The sequence below is a fragment of the Rhinolophus hipposideros genome (genome assembly GCF_964194185.1).
Source record: "Rhinolophus hipposideros genome assembly, chromosome: 13".
NCBI lineage: Eukaryota > Metazoa > Chordata > Mammalia > Chiroptera > Rhinolophidae > Rhinolophus > Rhinolophus hipposideros.
In genome coordinates this window covers 27993771-28015245 of record NC_138059.1, presented here as the reverse complement: position 1 = coordinate 28015245, position 21475 = coordinate 27993771, and the positions used below count along the sequence as shown (strand labels likewise).

At 40.8% G+C, this 21475-nt stretch overlaps 1 protein-coding gene across 12 annotated transcripts in view; it reads right to left on the bottom strand.

The window, feature by feature from the left end:
• DPYS (dihydropyrimidinase) overlaps positions 1-21475 on the bottom strand; it is a 98570-nt gene extending 77095 nt beyond the window's left edge. For 5 of the 12 annotated variants that reach the window (XM_081070213.1, XM_081070206.1, XM_081070214.1 and 2 more), the window contains exons 1-4: positions 21084-21473; positions 5752-5910; positions 2939-3118; positions 1541-1730 (exon numbers count right to left, since the gene is read on the bottom strand). In XM_081070213.1, the coding sequence (XP_080926339.1) occupies positions 1541-1730; positions 2939-3118; positions 5752-5910; positions 21084-21347 (793 nt within the window). In that variant the 5' untranslated portion in view covers positions 21348-21473. Of the gene's footprint in view, positions 1-1540; positions 1731-2938; positions 3119-5751; positions 5911-20320; positions 20509-21083 lie in introns of those variants that run through there. The other 7 variants (XM_081070215.1, XM_081070216.1, XM_081070211.1 and 4 more) reach the window with 6 other exon arrangements.

Here is a 21475-nt window from a genome sequence, read left to right as displayed (position 1 = left end):
ACTTAAGTTTTCTGCCTATGATTTACATTCTAAAACTTTCCCTAGACTTTTACTCTGCTCCTAATGGAATTCTATCCCAGTACAAATTAAATACCCAAGATCAAGAAACTGTTTCCTGACAGACTGTCAAAATTGTAGCTTGCTAGTAGGTTTAGGTTGACCATTTCTGCTGAATTTACCGTTTCTTAAATCATATTCTGACATTATGGATCTGACTGACAGGCTATGGGACATGGTATATGACTTAGAAAGCACATAATGATAGAATAACCAATTTCATAGCGTTGGCAACAGCGCCATCTGGTGGCAAAACGTAATTCTATAACTTTAAATTTTCAGGATTTTCTTTTTGAAGTGTTGTGCTCTTTTATACCGAAATTACATTATATGTCGGGGGAAAGCAACCAGAAATGGTTGGTAGTAAGACCTTATTAGCTGCTGTGTGAAACTGAGTTTACTCTTAACACAAAATATTGATGGATTGCATTTTAAAAATGCATTTGGTTAGCACAAAATCCTTATTGAAACTTCACGTTACAAGAACCAATTTTGAAAAAAATTATTTTAGTGTCAATTATAGACATGCCAAATCTATTTTCATAGTTTTTATAATCCATATTATAAAAATTCATCCAGTTTCAGTTTACACAAACAAACAACCAGAATGATTTTTGTAAGACTACTTCTGATTATCCAGGCTCCTAAAAGTTAGCACATCCCAGGAGGGGCTACGTCATGGAATAAAATTCACCTCGTTTTTCATCCTTCCTTTACCAGTACTGGCAAGTGAGTGAAATTATTTTTCTATCCAATTCTAATTAAAAACAAATTTTTCCCATGGAACAAGATGAAAGAAACATGATGATTGTAGATGTCGTACCAAGTCTCGGCTGCCCAAGGTTATGTGTGAAGAAATAAACTCCTGTCTTAATTTTTTTACAGGACATTATCTCTTTCTTTTACAATGATTACTTACATATTAAATTGAGCTAAGGAACTGAGGCAATTAGGTAATTGGAGTAAAAATAACTTTGGTTTTAAAAACCTTAAAATAATTGTCATAAAAATACGATTTGGATAACTGCTTCAATCGCATCAACACCCACGTTGCTATGCGACAAGTCGATTCAATTCAAAAGAAATTTGTTGTGCCCTGCACTGCCCTGATCCAGGTACTGGGAGGGATGGTGGAGGTGCCTAAGAGACAGACAGAGAAGCTTCTTTAGAGTTAACTGGAGAGTTTGCACTTGACCATCATATTAGAAAATGGGATGCTAGTGGCTGAAGGAAATGTCTTGAAGGTCTAAGGATAGTGAAGAAATAACCTGAAGGAAGAGAAGCAGTCATGAAGGTGAGCAAAAAAAGAGAACAACAACGGACATGCATAAGGATGAAAGAAAACAGAAAAGACGATAAGGGAGGAAGAACAGTTGTGGAAATTCATGTGCAACTTTCTCATAAGCAAAAGGTTGCAGGTATTTTACCTGACTCTTTAGCTAATACAGAGTTACCAGTGAGAGTTAGATAGTTCAGGAATTACCATCTCTCCTTGCGTCTGCTACCACCTTTGCAGCAGACTTGCTCATTACGTGCACGATGTAGAGAGGGCAGTTCACGGAGCTGGCAATGGTGATAGCTCTCAGTGTGGCCTCTGCCTCCACGGCTTCTGGGCGGCACAGCTCATGGCCCTCGGGGCCTGTTATCCCCAATGCCAGCATCTTCTTTGCTCCCTAAAAAGGCAGCAGGAACATAAACATGTGCAAGGAAGGTTGACAAATGCCATTATTGTATCGTAAAATAAACACCCTGACAGACTTTTGGATCTGTTAGGCATAGGTGTGTGTGTGACTGTGTGTATATACAAAGCATTAGGTAAAAATAAATTTAATACTCTGATAGTATATGTAAAATTTTCTTATACATATTTCACAAATTATCATGATTGAAAGGTGAAAAAGATGGCAGGTTAGTTCTACTCATATCCTTTGAAAAGTAGTGTTTACATTTAAGATTTACTGGTTCAGAACAAACAAAATAAAATGAAATATACTAATCTCTAATACTGGATCCTTGTTGAAGTGAATCATGGTATTATATTATGTAGTTACTTCTACTTTTTACTGAATCAGTCTTCACTGTCCTCTCCCCCAACCCACTGAATGATATGGGACCCCTCTCTGAAAGGTTATTTCTTCCTTATAAGAAAAGCAGGAAGTCAAGGCTCCAAGTGGAAAATGACTCGCCCTGTGTCACACAGCTAAGAAGTAGGAAGTCAAGTGTAAACCCTGGTCTGTTTGAGTTTACAGCGCACGTTGTCCTGCCATCCCCCACTGCCTCCTAGCCACCAAGCCTCAGTCTCACTGACTTCAATGGGAAATGAGCCTAGGGAGAGAAAAATTTCAGCTAACATAAAGAATAAGAGACAGCTCTTTAAATCTTGCAGATGGTGCAGCCTTCGGGTATTACTAATAGAACTAATATGAGAAATAAATATCATCTAGATTCCTCCAAAGCACATTTTAATACCCAGTTTCTGAAAAGAGTGGGACGTTAACAGCTACCTAATACACTGCTTAAGTGATCAGATTCAGCCAATGCTCACATTTTGGAATTCCAAACCAGCAGCCTGAGCTACCAAAAAAAAAAAAAAAAAAAAAAAATAGTGTTGGGCTACACAAAGAAAAATATTTGTGTTTTTACAAAAAAAACATGTTTGAGATCCAGTAGCTGGTTTTAAAGGGGGAAATTCTCATTTAAATGTGTAACCTGAATAAAACTCAGAGCAGGGACTTAAGGAAACCAACTAAGTGTTTCCAAACCGCAGAAAATGTGTTTCTTCCAGTGCATTACATGAGTTTACCTACTTAGGGCCAATCGCCTTCACCTTAAGTTATGGTCATTTTCATTTCTGGGGAAGCTTTGGAATGCAGTTGCTTACCTCTGCGATTAGGTCTCCATTTTCCGCGTGGACCTGAGCAATTGCTCCAATTTCCTTGCACTGAGAGAAGGCCGCGTACATCTCCACATCTCTCAACATATACAGATCTTTATATGCCATAAACATCTTGAAAGAGTTCACACCTTTCTCTTGGGTAAGGATTTTCATTTCTTCTTTAACCTAAAAGAGAATAACAATAAGAAAATGTCACTGCTTCACTTAAAGACAATTTCAACGTTCTCTAAAACATTGCATTCACGAGAGAATTAAGGAAAACAAGGACAACAGTTTAATTCCAGAAAAAATGTAATTAAAGTCTTGATCTTTCCCCCACTTTAGATCCACATTTCATCCTATGAATTGTTGCTGCTACAATACTTTAAATCATGAAAGAGTTAAGAGTGTTACTGAGCCTCGTTTTTTAAAAAACCTTTTTCTATAATTTCAAATTCTCTACCATGAGTATATTACTTTTTATAGTCAGAAAAAAATGCTTTGAACATTATTAGCATAGTCACATGATGGGCTTCCAAAGGAATGTACAATCTGCATTGCTCAGATGAAATACCTATTACTCGTTGAGTAGAAGAGCCTTTCTGAAGGTGACCTTGTTCATCACCCCTCTCACCCACATCTGTGAGTAAGTCCCATTACGTGACTCTCTGGCACAGTAGTCTAAGCCTCGCTACTCCAAAGGTGTGGTACCTGAACCAGCCTCATCAGCATCACCTGGGAGCTTGCTTGAAATGCAGCATCTTAGGCCCCACCCAGACCTACTGTTATGAGTTGACTTGTGTCCCCCCAAAATTCATATGTTGATCCCCTAACTCCCAGTACCAAATGTGAGCTAATTTGAAAATAGGGGCATTGCAGATGTAATTAGTTAAGATGAGGTCATTAGGGTAGGCTGGAATCCAATAAGACTAGTGTCCTTATTAAAAGGAGAAATTTAGACACAGACATGCACACAGGGAGAGCACCACGAGAAGATGAAGGCAGAGATGGGGTGATTCTGCCAAGTAAGGAACACCGAAGACTGCCAGTAAACCACCAGAGGCATGGAACAGATTCTCCCTCACAGGCCTCTGAAGGAACCAACCTGCCCACGTCTTGATCTTGGACTTCTAGTCTCTAGAACTGTGAGACAATACATTTCTATTGTGTGAGTCCCCAGTCTATGGCACTTTGTTACAGATGCCCAAGCAAACTAATACACCTACTGAACAAAATCTGCATTTTAACAATAATGACCAGGTAACGTTTGCATATTTAAGTGTGAGAAGCACTGGTAAGGGTAAACATCATCACTATTGCTCTCTTATACAATAAGAGAGGGAGGAATGTAGGGTGGAAGGAAAGTAGGAAGGCAGGAAGGCCCTAAAAGCACCAAAGAGATCAGACGCATCACCTAGAATGACATTTTTGTAGTAAAATTAACTTTAGCTGTGGACTATAAACCTGACTATTATATTTGCTGAACTATCTGTTAAAGATTGATTACTTGTTTTATATTAACTTGGTGTCTAAAGACCAATTTTTAGGGGAAGTGGGGACATAAGTTACATGGTAACTTCAAATAAAGTCACCTTGTGAACCCTTCCTGGTAAAAAGATTTCTAAATTAAGTCCAATGTGGAAAAACATGTTGTTGATTTAAATCACAAGTAAAAAATATTTTCTAAAGTACACACACAAATGTATAGGGGGAGAAATGAACACATTTTAACATCTCTCAAAACTATCTTTCTTATCTGAATCATGTTAACATTTGTGCCATGGCCTAAGTAATTAGCAGACATGGAAGGTTGCTTTGAGCTCCATTATGAAATGATTTGACCAGGTGGTGATATTAGCAGAGCAGTGTAGAAAGAGCACCGGGTTAGGAGACAGATGGGAGAAGAAGGCCTTGAAAATGTTTCCAGTCTGTCCTTTCCTCTTTCAAGTGCACAGGAGGGAAAAAAAGGCGGCGTAGGGGGATGGGGGAGATGGCTAACAGTGGAAATGGAAGCATGTAGTTTTAATGGGAATTTCCTTGGTTTTTCTCCCAAAATTAAACATTTCTAATTGAAGTTCTAATCTGTTGGAAAATACTATTTTAAAAAAGTCTGGAGGGCAGCCGGATGGTTCAGTTGGTTAGCGGGCGAAGTCTGAACAACAGGGTCACCGGATGGATTCCCACATAGGCTAGTGAGCTGTGCCCTCCACAATTAGATTGAAGACAATTAGCTGCCACTGAGCTTCCGAAGGGGAGGCCGATGGCTCAGTTGGTTGGAGGGCGAGCTCTCAACAACAAGGTTGCCGGTTTAATTCCCACATGGAATGGTGGGCTGCGCTCCCTGCAACTAAAGATTGAAAATGGCAACTGGACTTGGAGCTGAGCTGTGCCCTCCACAACTAGATTGAAGGACAACGACTTGGAGCTGATGGGCTCTGGAGAAATACACTGTTCCCCAGTATTCTCCAATTTAAAAAAAAAAAAAAAGAGTATGTAAATGTGGAAATTGAGAAAAAGGGAGATGGGTACTTTTAGAAATTACATGCCATGAATTAAATATTAGAAAAGGCTATTGTGAATTATGAAGGATTTTTGTCATCATCTATATATGATTTTTTAAAAACAGTTCCCAGGATTCAAAATTCAAAAGGTGCAAAAGACCATGCAATGGAAAGTCTTCCCTCCAACTCTGAACTCCAGTCATCCAGGAAGCAACCAACATCCCACTTTCTTATGGTTTGACATTATCAGCTTCTTGATCTTGTACAGAGAAAGGACTAGGGGCTAAATGGAAGAAAGTGAAGCTCTAAGAGGTTCACCTGGTCACTCCACCATGTGACTGCCACGTGAAGGCTGTAGTCGCAGCAGACTTTGGGATCAGCCCAGCTTCGCCAGGTCTCGAAGGCCTGGATGAGGGAACCGCCTTTCTGAGGAATGGCAAAGTCCATGATCATGGTGGTGCCTCCTGCCAGGGCAGCCTGGAATCACAAGGGGGTTTCAACAAGTGAGCCATCGATTTTCTACGTACGTCATTTATCTCCTTGAACAATACGCATTTGCAGGCCAGACTGGTGGCTCAGGTAGCTGGGAGTCCCAACGCTGAGGTCGCCAGTTCAGTCCCCACATGGGCCAGTGAGCTGTGCCCTCTACAGCTAAGATTGTGAACAACGGCTCTTCCTGGAGCTGAGCTGCGGAGGGCTCTGCCTCAGCCCAGGGGAGGGCAAGGCTCATAATACCAGCATGGACCAGGGAGCTGTGTCCTACTCAACTGGACTGAGAAACAACAGCTTGAAGGGGCAGGGGAGAAGAAGGAGAAATAAAAAAAAAAATGCATTTGCAAGCACTAGGGCAAACTTGATGGGTCCCGGAAATTGCACAAAGATGCTGCCTTTAAAAAACCCAGAGGGACACAAGTAGAGTGCATAAATTAAAGTTTGAAGTATTAAAACTGCTGGAATTGCTTCTGTAAAAAGAATGGCATGTCTCATGAAATAAAAATGACTTTGACCCAAAGAAAACAGAGGGAGGACAATAAAGAAAAACTAAAATGGAAAAAGTGAATATTCAAATTTTTTTCTTCTCTAGAAAACTATATTCATTATTGAAAATCCCATTTTATTAGAATCAATCTTGGTGACTTGTGTTTCCAACTGCACTGTGGTCTGTGCAGAATCCTGAAAGATTCAACATGATTCCCACTTCATCTTCATTCCCCACAACCAACAGGTGATCCCCCATCTTTCCTTAATTCCTATCTACTCCTCTAATCCATCCCCAAGGCTCTAGTCTTCATTTAGACTCTTCTCATCCCTCACCTGGTATTTATATCTCCAGTTTAATTCTCACTGCGTCCAATAAAAACCCATTCGTTGCAACTAGCGGGATGTCCCTAAGCATGGATGTGACCCTTTGACTCCAAAGCTTAAAACTGAATGCTTCTCACCACCTCTGGAATAAAATTTAATCTTCTTAGCATGGTCTTAGCATGGTCCACAAGGCCCTACAAGATGTGTCTCAACTCTTATATTCTCCTTGGCATGTTACATTACATTACGATTAATTTTAAAACCAAGTGTCTTGACTAATTATTGAAATTGATTTTATTTAAACTAAAATCACAAAGTGGTTAATGTGCTTTCAACTGTTGTATTCAAATAGCGTAGGTGAAGAAAACAAACATAGGCAGAGTATACTAGTGCAGTCGTTGAGGGCCCCAGCCAAGGAGGCTTATTGGATCCAGGGCACAAAGCTCAGATTCAACACTTATCAGCCTTGATACCCTGAACACTTTCTTCCCTTCCTTCCTCCCTTCTTTCCTTCCTTCCTTCCTTCCTTCCTTCCTTCCTTCCTTCCTTCCTTCCTTCCTTCCTTCCTTCCTTCCTTCCTTCCTTCCTTCCTTCCTTCCTTCCTTCTCTTGATGTATTCTATATTTTATTTCTTTTTTATATGTTGTATATTCTATTTCTTTTTTTAATATCTAGTTTTCCTAAGCATGGAAGAAAAAAGAATGCTTTAATTTTCCCCCCAGCTTTATTGAGATATAATTGACATATCACACAGTTTAAGTTGTACATGTGTTGACTTGATAAACTTCTATATAGTGAAATCATTATCACTGTAAAGTTCGTTAACACCTCCATCACCTCATATAATTACTATTTCTTTTTTTGTGTGATGATAACATTTAAGATTTACTCTCTTAGCAACTTTCAAGTATTAACTCTAGGCACCATGCTGTATTACATACATCCCTGGGACTTATTAATCTCATAATTAGAAATCTCTATCCCTTGACCAATAGGTCCCCATTCCCCCCCACCCCAAGCCCCAGGTAACCACCATTCTACACTCTGCTTCTATCAGTGTGTTTGTTTGTTTTTTAGATAGATTGCTCATATAAGTGATATCATACAATATTTGTCTTTCTCTGACTTATTACACCTAGCACAATGCCTTCAAGGTCTGTCTATGCAGGATATCCTTCGTTCTCATGGCTGAAATATATATATTTCACATTTCCTTTATTCATTCATCCATAGATGGAACATTAGGTCATTTCCATATCTTGGCTATTGTAAGTAATGCTGTAATAAATAGGGGAGTGCAGACATCAGCAATTTCTTAACATCTGTGTGCCTTTGATTCCTCATCTGCAAAGTGAGGACAGTAATTGTACCTAAACCATAGGGTTGTTAGGAAAATTAAATTGAAGTGATGTATATAAAGTGCTTAACAGGGTATTTGACTCATGGTAAGTGCTTTATAAGCTTCAGTTCATGAGGCATCATAAGCCTTTTCACCATTGCTTTAGAATTAGGAATTTTTCTATTTTTCATACATTGTCTTATCTCACCACTAGAAATGTGGTCATGTTACAACACAGAAGGGGGTGCCACCAGCCTCTCTCCCAGGTCCCTCCAACTGCACCCCCTTCACCCTCTCCCCACAGCACCCCAGAAATACCAAGTGCTTCTATTTCCCACCTATACTAGCTCTCTTCTATTAATACCTCCTTTTTTTTGCTTATTTAGATGGATCTTTTTTTTTAAAATCACTTGGTCCCACTCCAATTCTTTTTGCTCTCAAAAATATCTTTTTTTTGTACAAGATCCTGTACTTTGTCTCTACCTTTGGATAACATTGACTTACTCATGCAAAACAATACATATTTGCAGCTCTTAAGAAATCCCTATTGTTGTAATGACAATACTAAGAAAAAATAATCAGGCTGTGTATTTTTATCTAAATGCAGATGAGTCTTCTCACCTTCTTCCTTCTTAAAGTGTCTTGCTTATGCGACACAAACATCCGTTGAGGATGAAAGGATTTTTCTAATACAAAATGCTATTAATTAAAATGTTAGAAGCAAGTACTTCTTTCATATCTACTGAACTAGAAAATCAAGCTTAAAGAATTATTCTTTACATTCTTTCCATATTAAAAATCTACCACCTGCAGGATGTGGGGAAATTAGATACATGGTGGTAGAAACACAAATAAAATGGTGCAGCACTTTGAAAAACCGTCAGAAGTTCCTCAGGGAGATAAACGTAGAGTTACCACATGACCCAAAAATTCTACTCGTAGGAATATATCAAAAGAAATTAAAACATGTCCACACAAAAACATGTGCATGAATATTCAGAGCAGCACTATCCATACTAGCCAAAAAGTAGAAACCACCCAAATGTCCATCAACTGATACATGGATAAACAAAGTGTGGTATATGCATACAATGGAATATTATTTGGCCATAAGAAAAAATAAAGTTCTGATACATGCCACAACATGAATGAGCCTTGAAAATATTAAGCTAAGCGAAAGAAGCCAATCAGAAAAGATCATATATTATATGACTCCATGCACATGAGACATCCGTAAGAGGCAATTCCATAGAGACACTAAGTAGAGTAGTGGTTGCCTAGGGCTGGAGAGGTTGGGGAGAGTTGGGTGATAGCTAAAGAGTACAAGGTTTCTTTTTGGGGTGATAAAATGTTCTAAAACTGATTGTGGTGATGGTTGCACAACTCTATGAATATACTAAAAACCACTGAATGGTACACTTTAAATGGCTGAATTGTATTGTATATGAATTACACGTTAATAAAATTGTTACTAAAACAAAAAAAGCCTACCACATGCAAGCCATTACACAGATTGAGGGCACTGGGAGGACATATAAATTATCAAAGATTCTGCCCTCAGAGTGTTTATAGCCTAAGGGGGGAGATGGAAATATGAAGAAATAATTATAAAATACTCACATTGTAATAAAGGTAGAAAGTATAGTTCTATAATAAATGGTAGTATAGGAAATGCTAAAGGGAAGTAAAAATTGCTAAGCTCCCTAGAAGAGATCCAGGCAAAAGACTACCGGGAATACAGAGGGAAAGATCAACTCAGAGATCAGAAGAGGCTTGGTTTGGAATTAGCATTAAGACAACAAGATAATAATATCTAACTTGTAGCGAGTGCTTATTATGTGCCAGGAACCATTCGGATGTTCTAGGTGTTTTAACTGGTGTAATCATCTCACCAGCTCTGCGGCAGGTAGTATTGTTGACCTCATTCCAGAGTTTAGGAAACTGAACACAACACCATTAAATAACTTGCCCAAAGTCTCACAGCCACGAGTGACAAAGGCAGGATTGGAACCAGGTCATCAGCTCCAGAGCCTGCGCTTTCAGAACAGCCAACAGCACAGGGGAACCTCTGAGGAAGGGGCCCATGAGGAAGAGGCAACAATTCAGCAGAAAAGTGGGAAAGGGCAGAATTAAGATGACAGGGGACAGTGCAAAGCGATGGCTTCCAGAGGAGGAAAGTGGGGCAGTGGCTGAGCGTAGGGCTGATAGGAGCCCCTGAGCACAGTCTGATTGGGATGACTCAGAGGGTGGCAGAGGAGGAGACATGGGAGGGGAGCCGGTCTGGCATTTGGAGGGAGCATGAGCTCCCTGGGGAACATCCTGAGTGTGAGGTGCCCGAGCACATGTCCACTTGGTGTATTTGCAAACTGAACAACGCAGACCAGGCACTGAAGAGCAATCAAGGGCAGGGGAAAGATGAGGCAGTCACCTTGGAGAGGATGCCAGAGGGGTCCTGAGGGTGGCAAAGATGATCAGGGAGAGAGAAGCAAGACACGATTCATAGGAGCCTCGATAACATACTGACATGACACTTAGCGTGAAAACGAAGCAGTACTGAGCCAAGATGAAAAGTTTATAGCGGCTGTTTCTACGTGGCATCACTATAAACTGTTTTAATTTCCCTCTACTTAAATTTTGTTTTCAGTATTTGCTACATTTTCTATAACTGAGCATAACTTATAGCTACAAGTACATGTATGTGCTGTATAAGTACACAGACTGTTTATGGTCTTCTTACTAGACTGAAGATATGATAGTCAAAGGGCCATTTTACAAAAAAACTACAGCAGATTGAAATTCCTGAAATTCCTACAATGTGCAAGCTCCTGAATAAGAATTTATCACATGTGCACCACCTCCCTAATTAACTAGGAGCAGGAGAGGGAGAGGAGAGGAGCAGCCACTTGTCTTTTCTTTGTCTCTTCTTGTTCTGTTTCTCCTCTCCACTCTTTCGTCCTCTCCTCCCCCTCACAATGGAAAAAAATGTAAAGAAATTATAGTGAATGGGAGAGTATAACCTGGGCCAATGTGAGCAAATCGATGAAAAAGAGAATCTGCCTTTTTCCAAACCACTGGCACGTTCGCCACTCGCCACAGGGATCCTGGCTGTGACCCTGGGTCTTGGCAAACAGCTGCCAGGCACGGTCGGTACCTCAGGCTCCTCTTGAACCTCTTTCTTCCTCCTGCCTCTTCTGGTCTTTCTGTCCACCCAGGGTCCTTGGGCTGCCCAAAGTTATCTCAAATCCTCAAATATTATTTCCAGATCTAAAATGTTCTCTTCTTTCCACTGGACGCAAGAAGCCACATGCCAGAGCTGCAGAACTGTAATCCCAATTACAGAGGACGCCCCAAACTGTGGAAGATATCTGCTCCTCTCAAGAGTTACTTGCCTCTTGAAAGAGGCATTTGTTCAACTGTTCAGTTCTGCGTTATGCATCTTATACTCATTAGCTCATTTAATTAAACCTTGCGACAGCCCCGAGAGGTAGGAATTGCTTTTCTTATTTTACAGTTGAGGATATTGAGGCTGAGACATTAAATGACTCTCCAAGGTCACATACCTGGTAAATTCTCATTGTTAACATGGAGGAAGATACAACTTTGAGCCAGAGGACTTCCAGTCAGCCTACTCTGGGCCTCAACCCCCCTTCTCTGATCTTCCATTTAGTGTGATCTTCTTTCCAGCCTGGGGCTCCAAGTCATCAGTGAGGATGACCAGGAGAAATGCACAAGTTGGTAAAATTAATCAAACATTCAGGAAACCAGAAGCCACACAAAACAAGACAAATCCTATCAAGCTATGAATTATAAATTCACAAATAAAATGCAGTTTTATTAAGCTCACGCAATGTTCATCACTGTGACAATCGCTATTGAGATAATGTGCCGCTAAAAGGTTTATAAGGAACGGCCCTGTACTAGTGCTTTTTCGCCTTCGCACAACTATCATCCATGGGAAAATCCACTTTCTCAACCAAACCACTGGTCAAAACATCACATTCCCAGCCCGCCTTAGAGATCTTCAGTATTAGTTTAATTTCTTTTAACATCAGATGCTTCTAGATTCACTTCACAAAGGGTACCTCAGGATTTACTTAACATTTGAAGAATGAAGAATGCTTAGGAGAAGTAGAACCAGTAAAGGGTGAACATTTCTTTCATAGTTCTACACAAAACCTAATTGTTTCCTCTGTTTTTACTGCTGATTGACTTTGCTCCACTTTTATTTGTACTGAGCCAAACAAAATGCATTTACCTTTTCTAATCTGGGCTCATAAATCAATTCTTTCAGCTCCTAATTACTTTGGCTGCTTTCCCTTGAAATACTTCCAGTTTATCTAAAACCTTCTTTTGTGCAGAGTAGAGCATGTGCTGTCTCAGGAGCAAATGTGATAGAATATAAATTGAGATAAACTCTAACCAACAGTGGGGTCATAATATTACATAACACGAGATTTTATTTAAGAATGCATTAGGTTGCAAATCATTATTGCAAGCATCCCAAGCATTTTTTTTCCTTTTTATGGTGTCACCAAATTTTCATTTCTAAGTTCATCCTAAAAGAAGTGACCCTGCTTCACTAAAAATCAATCACAGAACCTGCTCAACCCAAATAAAACCAAAAGAAGTCCAACAGTACATTTGAGCTGTAGGGAGGAAAACACTTGGCTGAATTTTCAGCTTTCTCATAGTCACTAAGACTTAGGAAAACAAACTTCAGGACCCCAGTTTGTCTTCCAGCTCCAGAAAACACATTCAGCTTTGTAAAGAGGTCTTCCACATTGCCTCTCCTTGTCTCCCCAAGTTTGAAATATTAAGCACATCATCATCCATCTAACTGTGCAAACCAGACTTCAGAGTCACCCTGGACCTTTACCTCTCTTCTTCCCTACATCCCCAAATCCAATCCATCAGCACCCCAGGCTACCTTCTACATACTCCACGAGTCTACTTCCTGCATCTTCACCGCCACTGCCCTGTGCCCCTTTCATCTTCTAACTAGACTAGTAGCCTCTTCATTGTCACCTGGTCCCCAGCCTTGCTTGCCACTTCCAATCTTTCATTGACTTCCCTTTGCTCTTAGGATAAAGACAATTATTATACAATCCTTTAAGGCCCGGCATGATCTGAACTTTGGCTATCTCCTTAGCTTTCTATAGAGTCACGTCCCCACCCCCACACACTCCCAATTCATTCATCCCATTCCAGTGACACTATTCCTCCCTCTCCTTGGAGTGCTCTGATCTCATTTCTACCTCAGAGAGAGAGGTCACTCATGTCTTCCCTCCCTGGCTCCTCCTATCCTTAGTCCAGTGAATCTTAACCCTGGCCACATACTAGCATCATTTAGGGAACTTTTAAACCATCCCCCAATGATTCTGATGCAATTGATGTGATTTCTGATGCATCTCTGTATGCCCCGTGCCTATTACAGTGCCTGGTACATAAATAGTCTTTAAATGTTTACGGGAGAAAGAAATGGAGAAAAGGATCAATGAATTTTCCCCAAAAACTATGAGTTGGAATAATTATGATGGTTCACTTTTCCAATAGCAAAATGCAAAAGGAGTATAAGTGGCATGTTAATGTAAGATTTTTCATTTCTCAAAAATATGGCTAGCCCTGGCCACGTAGCTGCCCGGATCCTTCTATGAAAATGTTAATATGGAATGTAGACCTTGAGCTGAATTTGAAAGCTGGATGCTCAGTTTTGCCCAAAACACATTACCTCCTCTGTGTTAACTAGGACTTTTAATATGACAAAATTACAGTTTATTTCTATATCTATGCCTCAAATAACTTTTTCTTTTTTACAAAAGATTACATTTTGTTTTATTTTAAGCTAATTTTTAGGTCTTTGTTTTTATGTGTGAACAGATCCTCAGGGCTCAGGAAGTCAGGACAGACACGAGAACATGCAATTTCGCTATTAGGAGGCAATGAAATATAACTGAAAAATTGAAGTGCTACTTGACATGGGAAAAGAAGAGTCCAGTGTGATGGCGAGGAGTCGACTGTGGGTAATTGCCAAAGCTCACTTAGCAGCCAAACAGCCTGCTCAAAAACTCAGCTTGGGGCCGGCCCGGTGGCTCAGGTGGTTGGAGCTCCATGCTCCTAACTCCAAAGGCTGCTGGTTCGATTCCCACATGGACCAGTGGGCTCTCAAGCACCGGATTGCCAGTTTGATTCTTCGAGTCCCGCAAGGGATGATGGGCAGTGCCCCCTGCAACTAAGATTGAACACGTTACCTTGAGCTGAGCTGCCGCTCAGCTCCTGGATGGCTCAGTTGATTGGAGTGTGTCCTCTCAACCACAAGGTTGCCATTTCGACTCCCACAAGGGATGGTGGGCTGTGCCCCCTGCAACTAACAACAGCAACTGGACCTTGAGCTGAGCTGCGCCCTCCACAACTAAGATTGAAAGGACAACAGCTTGACTTGGAAAAAAAAAAGTCCTGGAAGTACACACTGTTCCCCAATAAAGTCTGGTCCCTTTCCCCAATAAAATCTTTAAAAAAAATGTGATAAAAAAAACCACAAAAAAACCTCAGCTTGGTGATGCAAGCTGTTACGACCAGTGACTTCACAAAAGGGAAAATGCCAGACCTCAAGTATTCATTCAAAAATAGTCACAATCATCAAAGTTAAGTCTGTAAGTCCAAAAGTCTATAGTAGATAATTTATTATTAAATCCAACATAAACTATATCCCTGTATACCTGCCACTGAGAGCAAATGGATTTAATCTCTATTACCCCAACCACAATGCCAGACACTTACTGGGTTTCCAAGAAATATTTGTTGACTGAATTAATAGAACCTAACCATCAATTTGGAAAATCCTTAGTTTAGGATTCTTCAGTACTAGATGGTGGGCACAGGGTCCAGAATATGCTAGCGTGTCAAAAAAATCATTTTAGGCTGAAGGCATTTGAGAATAGACTTTTTTGACAACTGTAAAAATTGAAATTTGAAAATTAAAAAAAATATATATATTAAAATTGTTTTTAAATGAGAATCAGCTTTTTTCCTGAAGTGCCTTATCTGCCTATAAGCAGAACCTCTCCAAAGAATTTCAATTGTCATTCAATTGACACTTCCAGAAAGTGTCACCACCAGGGAAAACTGACTCATTACCTGCGACTAGAAGCATGCAGCACACACCTAAATAGCCTTTGTCATAAAACTATCATACCTCCCACCAATTCTCCTAAAGGCCCATCTGACTTTCCTAAAAGTCATTTGTTTTCCCTAAGTGCCCTTCTACCCCTTCGTTTCCCCTGTTAAGGTGGTATACAAGCCTCAAATTTGCACTGCCTCCTTGAGTCACAGTTTTCTGTGAATTTGCTTACACCTGAATTTTAAAAATGTCCTGCTAATCTGTCTTTTGTCAATTTAATTTGCAGGCTCCAATAACAACCTAAGAGGATACAGGAAAAGTTTTTCCTCCCCGACAGCAGCATTATGAAAACCTTGATTTCTACACTATCCTTGTTGGACATCGAAAACATCCAGTCCATGCAAATTAAGGTGGAAACAAGTGGTGGAACTGAAAAGCGTGGAGAACTCAAGTAGGGAAACTGAAAGAAGGCAAGTCTAGATTCTGTAAAGTTCAGTGAAAGGATCCCTAACATACAACACCCTCAATAGGGCCAAAGCCTTATTTAACATCAGGTAGTTTCAAATTAACATTTGAGATGGTTTTTTTCTTCCTCTAATTAGTAGTGCAAAGATTAACTTTGTAATCAATAAAGAGCCACCTAAGGAAATCACAGAATTATAAGCTCTTAGAGCTGAAACATGCAAGATAGCACAAGACATTCAAAGTTCAGCCTCACCAGCAGTTAAAAAAATGCATATTTACCAACAATTAAGAAATTCTATGTTTTTCCTATTAAATTGGCATTGATTTTTTTTTTTTTTTTTTGCAAGTCAATATTCGCAGGTAACTAGGTTGCACTGAGTGAGTATTCTAACGTATTGGTCATGGGAACATAAACTGAAGAGCAATCTGGATGTATGCATTAAACTCCTTTAAGATGTATCGGCTATGCATTAGCCCAGTCACTTCACTCTGAAGGGTGATTTCTAAGTCAATCATTAAGAATCTGAGTGATGACTTATGTTACAATGTTGTTATACACATGCAAAAAAACCTAGAAACAATCCAAATGTCCAACACTGAGAAGAAGAGAGCTGAGTTGTTAACACTTTGGGAAATGGGATGAAAACTAGGCCTGGCATTTGGAGGTAAGGATAAATTTGGTTTGGAACATGCTGAGTTTGATGTGCTTATGGGACACCAAATTGCGATATCCTCAGGCAGGCAGAAATGGAAATCAGGCAGGCAGAATTGGTACGAGAGGTACCATGACCAGAAAGAAAGCTCTGAGACTCAGACTGGACTCAGAGAGGATAAAGTAGGCCATGGAAATCACATGCTCCAATGACAGTCAGGGTCATGGGGAAATGTTTAATGAATAAGGCTGACGCGGAAGAGTAAGCACAATTTAGTGGAAGGAAAAATGCTTCTATGCCCTCCCAAAAGAAAAAAAAAAATCTCTAAAAAGATAGAAAGCAAAATGTTAAAATTATAGATGATTTAAATGTTTTTCTTTATACTCTTTTCCTTTTTTAAAAAAAGTTTATTCATTCACTAATATATATTGAGCAATTATAATGCTCCAGCATTTTCCTAAGGGCTGGATGATGATGATATATTGCTTTTATTTGTTGTAAAATTTTATATTTTTTATTGAAGTTGTTCTTCTAACCAGAGCCTCGTTTAAATTTTATATTTTTTATTGAAGTTGTTCTTCTAACCAGAGCCTCCTTTTACATGTAACAAAATGTTGACAACCCTGAGAGAGGAAATCACTTGCTCAAGGTCACACAGTCAGCCTACACAGCCTCTAAAGCCCAGCCTGGAGCTCCAGGAAGCAACAGAAAAAGGAATTTGGGTTGCAACCAAGTTTTCTGAGCACAGCTCTTTTACAAGGTGAGGAAGCTCAATAAATACAATCATAAATGTGTGCTTAATCACATACCTTCCACTGCCTTATTATAAGTAATTATCTTGATGGCACCCTACCAAAAAGTTCCAGAGTAAAGTATAATTTCCTTTCTTGATAATTTCGACGGCTTTTGTCCTTTCCAAAAAAAAGTGTTTTCCCAATTTTTAGAAAAAATGATTCTTCCGCTAGCCATTGATGCTGCCAGGTTTTTAATGCAAGTCCACACTTCAAGCTGCATATACGTCAGAATATAAATATATATATTTGAAAACTGGCTGAGCTCTTGTAATCACTCTTTTATCACAAGATATAGTAAAAATTTCTTCAAGTTTATCTAATTCACAATATCCACTTGAATTAAAAATTCCATTGTCTTTTCTCACAGATGTTGAATTATTAAAAGACCACCATACATTTAGTATAGACCAACAAAATGAAATATGATTTATTTAAAGGAGAACATTATTAGTTACATCAGATAGAAAGCTTTTACCTTTAATTACATAAATTAATTACAGGCTTTAAATCAACCTCTGACATGAATTAGATTTACAAAACACATAACCTTTGGTTGACCTATATTTCATTGTTTAAATTGGGCCCCATCACAATCTAGCAATCAATAAATGAAATACCACAAACAGTATCCCTTCTATTTCTCAGATATTATAAATTATCAGCCTGGTGGATGCAGAAAGCAAACAGGGAATGGTCTAATCTTTGGGGACCTATCTTCTGAAAACACTGTGGGCCAAAAAGGGGTTCTAAAGAAAGTCACCTCACAGAGTGATCTGATCATAAATTCCTAACTGGGTAGGTCATGGTGGGTAGTCACAATACAAGTCTATCACTTTTTTAGTAAAAGGTTTATCTTTACTTTAAGCAAGCCCTGTCCATTGTTTTTGAGCATCTATTTAGCACACCTTTGAAATAAGGGTAACCAACCTCAAGAGAGCATGTAATCTTAGTATTAGATATCCTGTGATCCATTGCCCTCCTTGCTTTCTCCCACCTTCCTGCAATCGTCCTTATATTCTCTCCTTAATCTCAACTGCATATAGAAACTGTAAAAGTGTTATTCTCCAAAGCATTTGAGATCTTGCTTCTCAGCATTTGTCATCAGTTTGGTGCAAATAAACTCTTATAAGAATTCTCTACAGGTTTGGACGTTTCGTACATTGACATTTATTTAGTGTAGCCAGCGGAATTCTGAAGAAGCCCACCCAGGACCATGCTGTGGACCTGGACCCAAAGCTAGGGACAAGCAAGGGCCCATTGTCCCCACCAGCTCCCCGCTTCACACCGGGTGAACGAAGTTAGATGAGTTTTCTCTCTAAATCCCAGGTCTCCTTGTTTGAAGAAGAAGGGCCATGACTTTATTTGAGCTGTTCTTAGAAAATCCTTAAGGTGCATAAGGGTTGAGATAACCCAGGAAAAGGCAAAAACAAATGGGTTGCTGCTTTTAATACTGGCTTTTAATTGGACTGCTTACTGAAAGTCTGAACAAAATCTTTGCTGGTTAAACGAAAGACTGAACTCTTTTAGCTTCAAAGGATAAAGAACACGTACTTCCCCAACCCAAATAGCCAGTGGGGTGACAATAGTTGCTACAGATCCCCGAATCTGGAGTGGTGAAGATGGACGCTGCAAAGTGTTCAGTGTGGTAAAGCAACCCATCCCGGAGAAGCCAGCAAGAAGAGCCCCAGGGAGAAGAGCAGGGTGCCCTGGAATGCCTACACTCCAAAAGAGGGGCCTGTGCCTTGGAAAGCATCCAGTGAGCTATCTCTGGCTCTTGCTTGGGTATTCTTAAGTCAGTAAGGATCTTTGTGGGGTTGCCTGAGGAAAATTTTCCTCTAGGGCATGAAGCAATCCTATAAGAATATCCACCACATTTGGCTCATCCAGAGACGTGCATGTAAAGGCGAGTTTTCTCTATAAATTTGTTCACTTACAGATCTCAAAGAAAAACTAAATTAATATGGTCAGAAATAGCAGCTCCTACCTGGCAAATGGGGGTAGTGGAATGACCTGCCATCAGCAAAGGACTTTTTTAATGATGAGTCTGTGATAACAGGAAGTGCTTGTACTATAACTGGAAACAGCAAGTTACCAAATTTTATATAGGGCAGCCGGTTGCCTCAGCCAGTTGCCTCAGTTGGTGAGAGCACAGTGCTCATAACAGCAAGGTCACCAGTATCAATTCCCACATGGGCCAGTGAGCTGAGCCCTCCACTAGATTGAAAACAACCTGACTTAGAGCTGATGGATCCTGGAACAACACACTATTCCCCAATATTCCCCAATAAAAATTTAAAAAGAAATTTTATATACAGGTGTACACACACACATACACAATACACTCTCAGTAATGTAAACAAAAGCATATTGAAAAGCATAGAGAAAATATACCAAAATGTTGGTTGTCATTAAGTGGGAGATTATGGGTAATAATTTTCTTCTTTCTACTTTCCTACCCTTTCCCCAATTTTCTATTATTTGTATTGCTTTGATATCTGAACATTTTACATAAAATGTAAAAATAAGTTCATTAAAATTGAGCAAATTTCAATTTTTAGCAAAAGGTAAAAATGAATGTTTCATTTTCAAAACAAATAATGATCTGTTCTACAAAAGACTTTGACCACTGTCCTGATGAGAAAGGTTGACAATGAGTAACTAGGAGGAAGCTTTCCAAATGTTGATGTGAGCAGCGTGCTCCAGGCCCTTCCTCTGGGTTAAATCTTTCTCTCTCTCTTTTTTTTTTTCTGTTAAATATTCTGTTCAATCATAGATGATTGGCTAAGGCGGAGGGGGGAGGTGTAAAGAGAGTAAAAATGGTAGAAATCAGTAGGGTACCTGAACTATGGTTAAAAATGCTTTGAAAGCCTGAACTGCCTATAGTTGGAGCCCACCCTGTTTCACACACATCAAGGTGTTGCCCTCAGGAAAACCTCACCCACATGCCTAAGTGAAGAGTTTAGACCTTCAGGGTATCCACCCTTTTGTTTTGCAAGGAGCCATTTCCCTCACTGCAGCCCAAAACTCAGAGCTCAGGGAGGGTGAGGGTTTGCTTTAGCAGAAGTAGTAAGTGGAGTTTTAAATATACCTTCCTGTAAGGCTGCCCTGTCCATCTCCTGATTTTTTTTCAGGAGCCTTGGAGAACCGTTTAAGGTTCTTTTCACGGACCTGAGCCTCTAGGCCTTTGCGTGGAGAGAAACCCAAGCTCCCTCACCTGGGGACTGGTGATCTGATCCTCCTACGCCATCAGTAGAGCCGCAGGTGCTCAAGCAAGCTGTAAGAATCAGAGACTGTATGCAATGCCCCCAGGGCGAGTAGTTCAGAGAAGAGATGGGACGAGGCCGGCTTGATGCAAGTGTGAGTGCCTGGGAGATCGTATCTGGACTATTTCTCTTGGCAACCCTTCTCAGGGTTGTGTTTTATTTTTATGGAAGGAGGCCAAGATTGTGGATCGCTGGGCTTCCATCCCTCCCAGACTTCTCAACACCCACCACATACTGCTAACTCTGAGTCAAGGCAGTAACTACCAGGTGAATGGATTTTTCATTTGGTTCTGGCTGGGAATGGAGGATGGGGAGAAATGTCTGGGAGTGCCAAGTTAACTAAAAGATTCTACAGATATTACGGAAGTCTTGTGGGTTTCCATAGAACGCCAATGAATATGGGGGGTGGGGAGCATATAAGGTGTAGAGACATTAGTTAAGGTTGCCTTAAACTTATCAAATTACCCAAATGTAGGGCTAGGAAGCTGCTGATTTAGGCAAGGTGGGCTAATGCCACCGAGAAGGAGCACCCAGAAAAAGGGGGCTCAGCCTGCAGAATCTTAATCCCAGCTCTTACACCCGCTTGACGGCTGCGGCTCGCTCCTGCCCGCTCAGCCCCTCCCGCTGCGCAGGCGCGGGGTGGTGGGGGGAGGGGACTCTGCTTTGGAGCCGCGGGGACGGCATCGCGGGGTGAGGGCGCGGCGGGGTGGGTACCTTGGTGCCTTGGTGGAAGTCGTCCACGGACCTGGAGCCCATAAAGGGGAACTGCATGTGCGTGTGCGTGTCGATGCCACCTGGCAGGACGAGCTTGCCCCCCGCGTCGAGGACCCGTAGCCCCGCGGGCGCGCCCCCAGGCGGCAGCAGGTCGCGACCCAGAGCCCGCACCACGCCGTCCTCCACCAGCACGTCCGCCACCTGCGAGAAGTCGTCGTTGACCACGCGCCCCCCGCGGATCAGGAGCCTCGACGGCGCCGCCATGCCGGGGGCACACGAGCTGGCTGGCCTGGGCGAGCTGCGGTCGCCCTTCTTCACGGTCCCCAAGGACCGCCCCCAGTTTCAGGCTCGAGTCCCGAAGGCTCGAGTTCAGCAAGTCCGGAGCCCCGAGC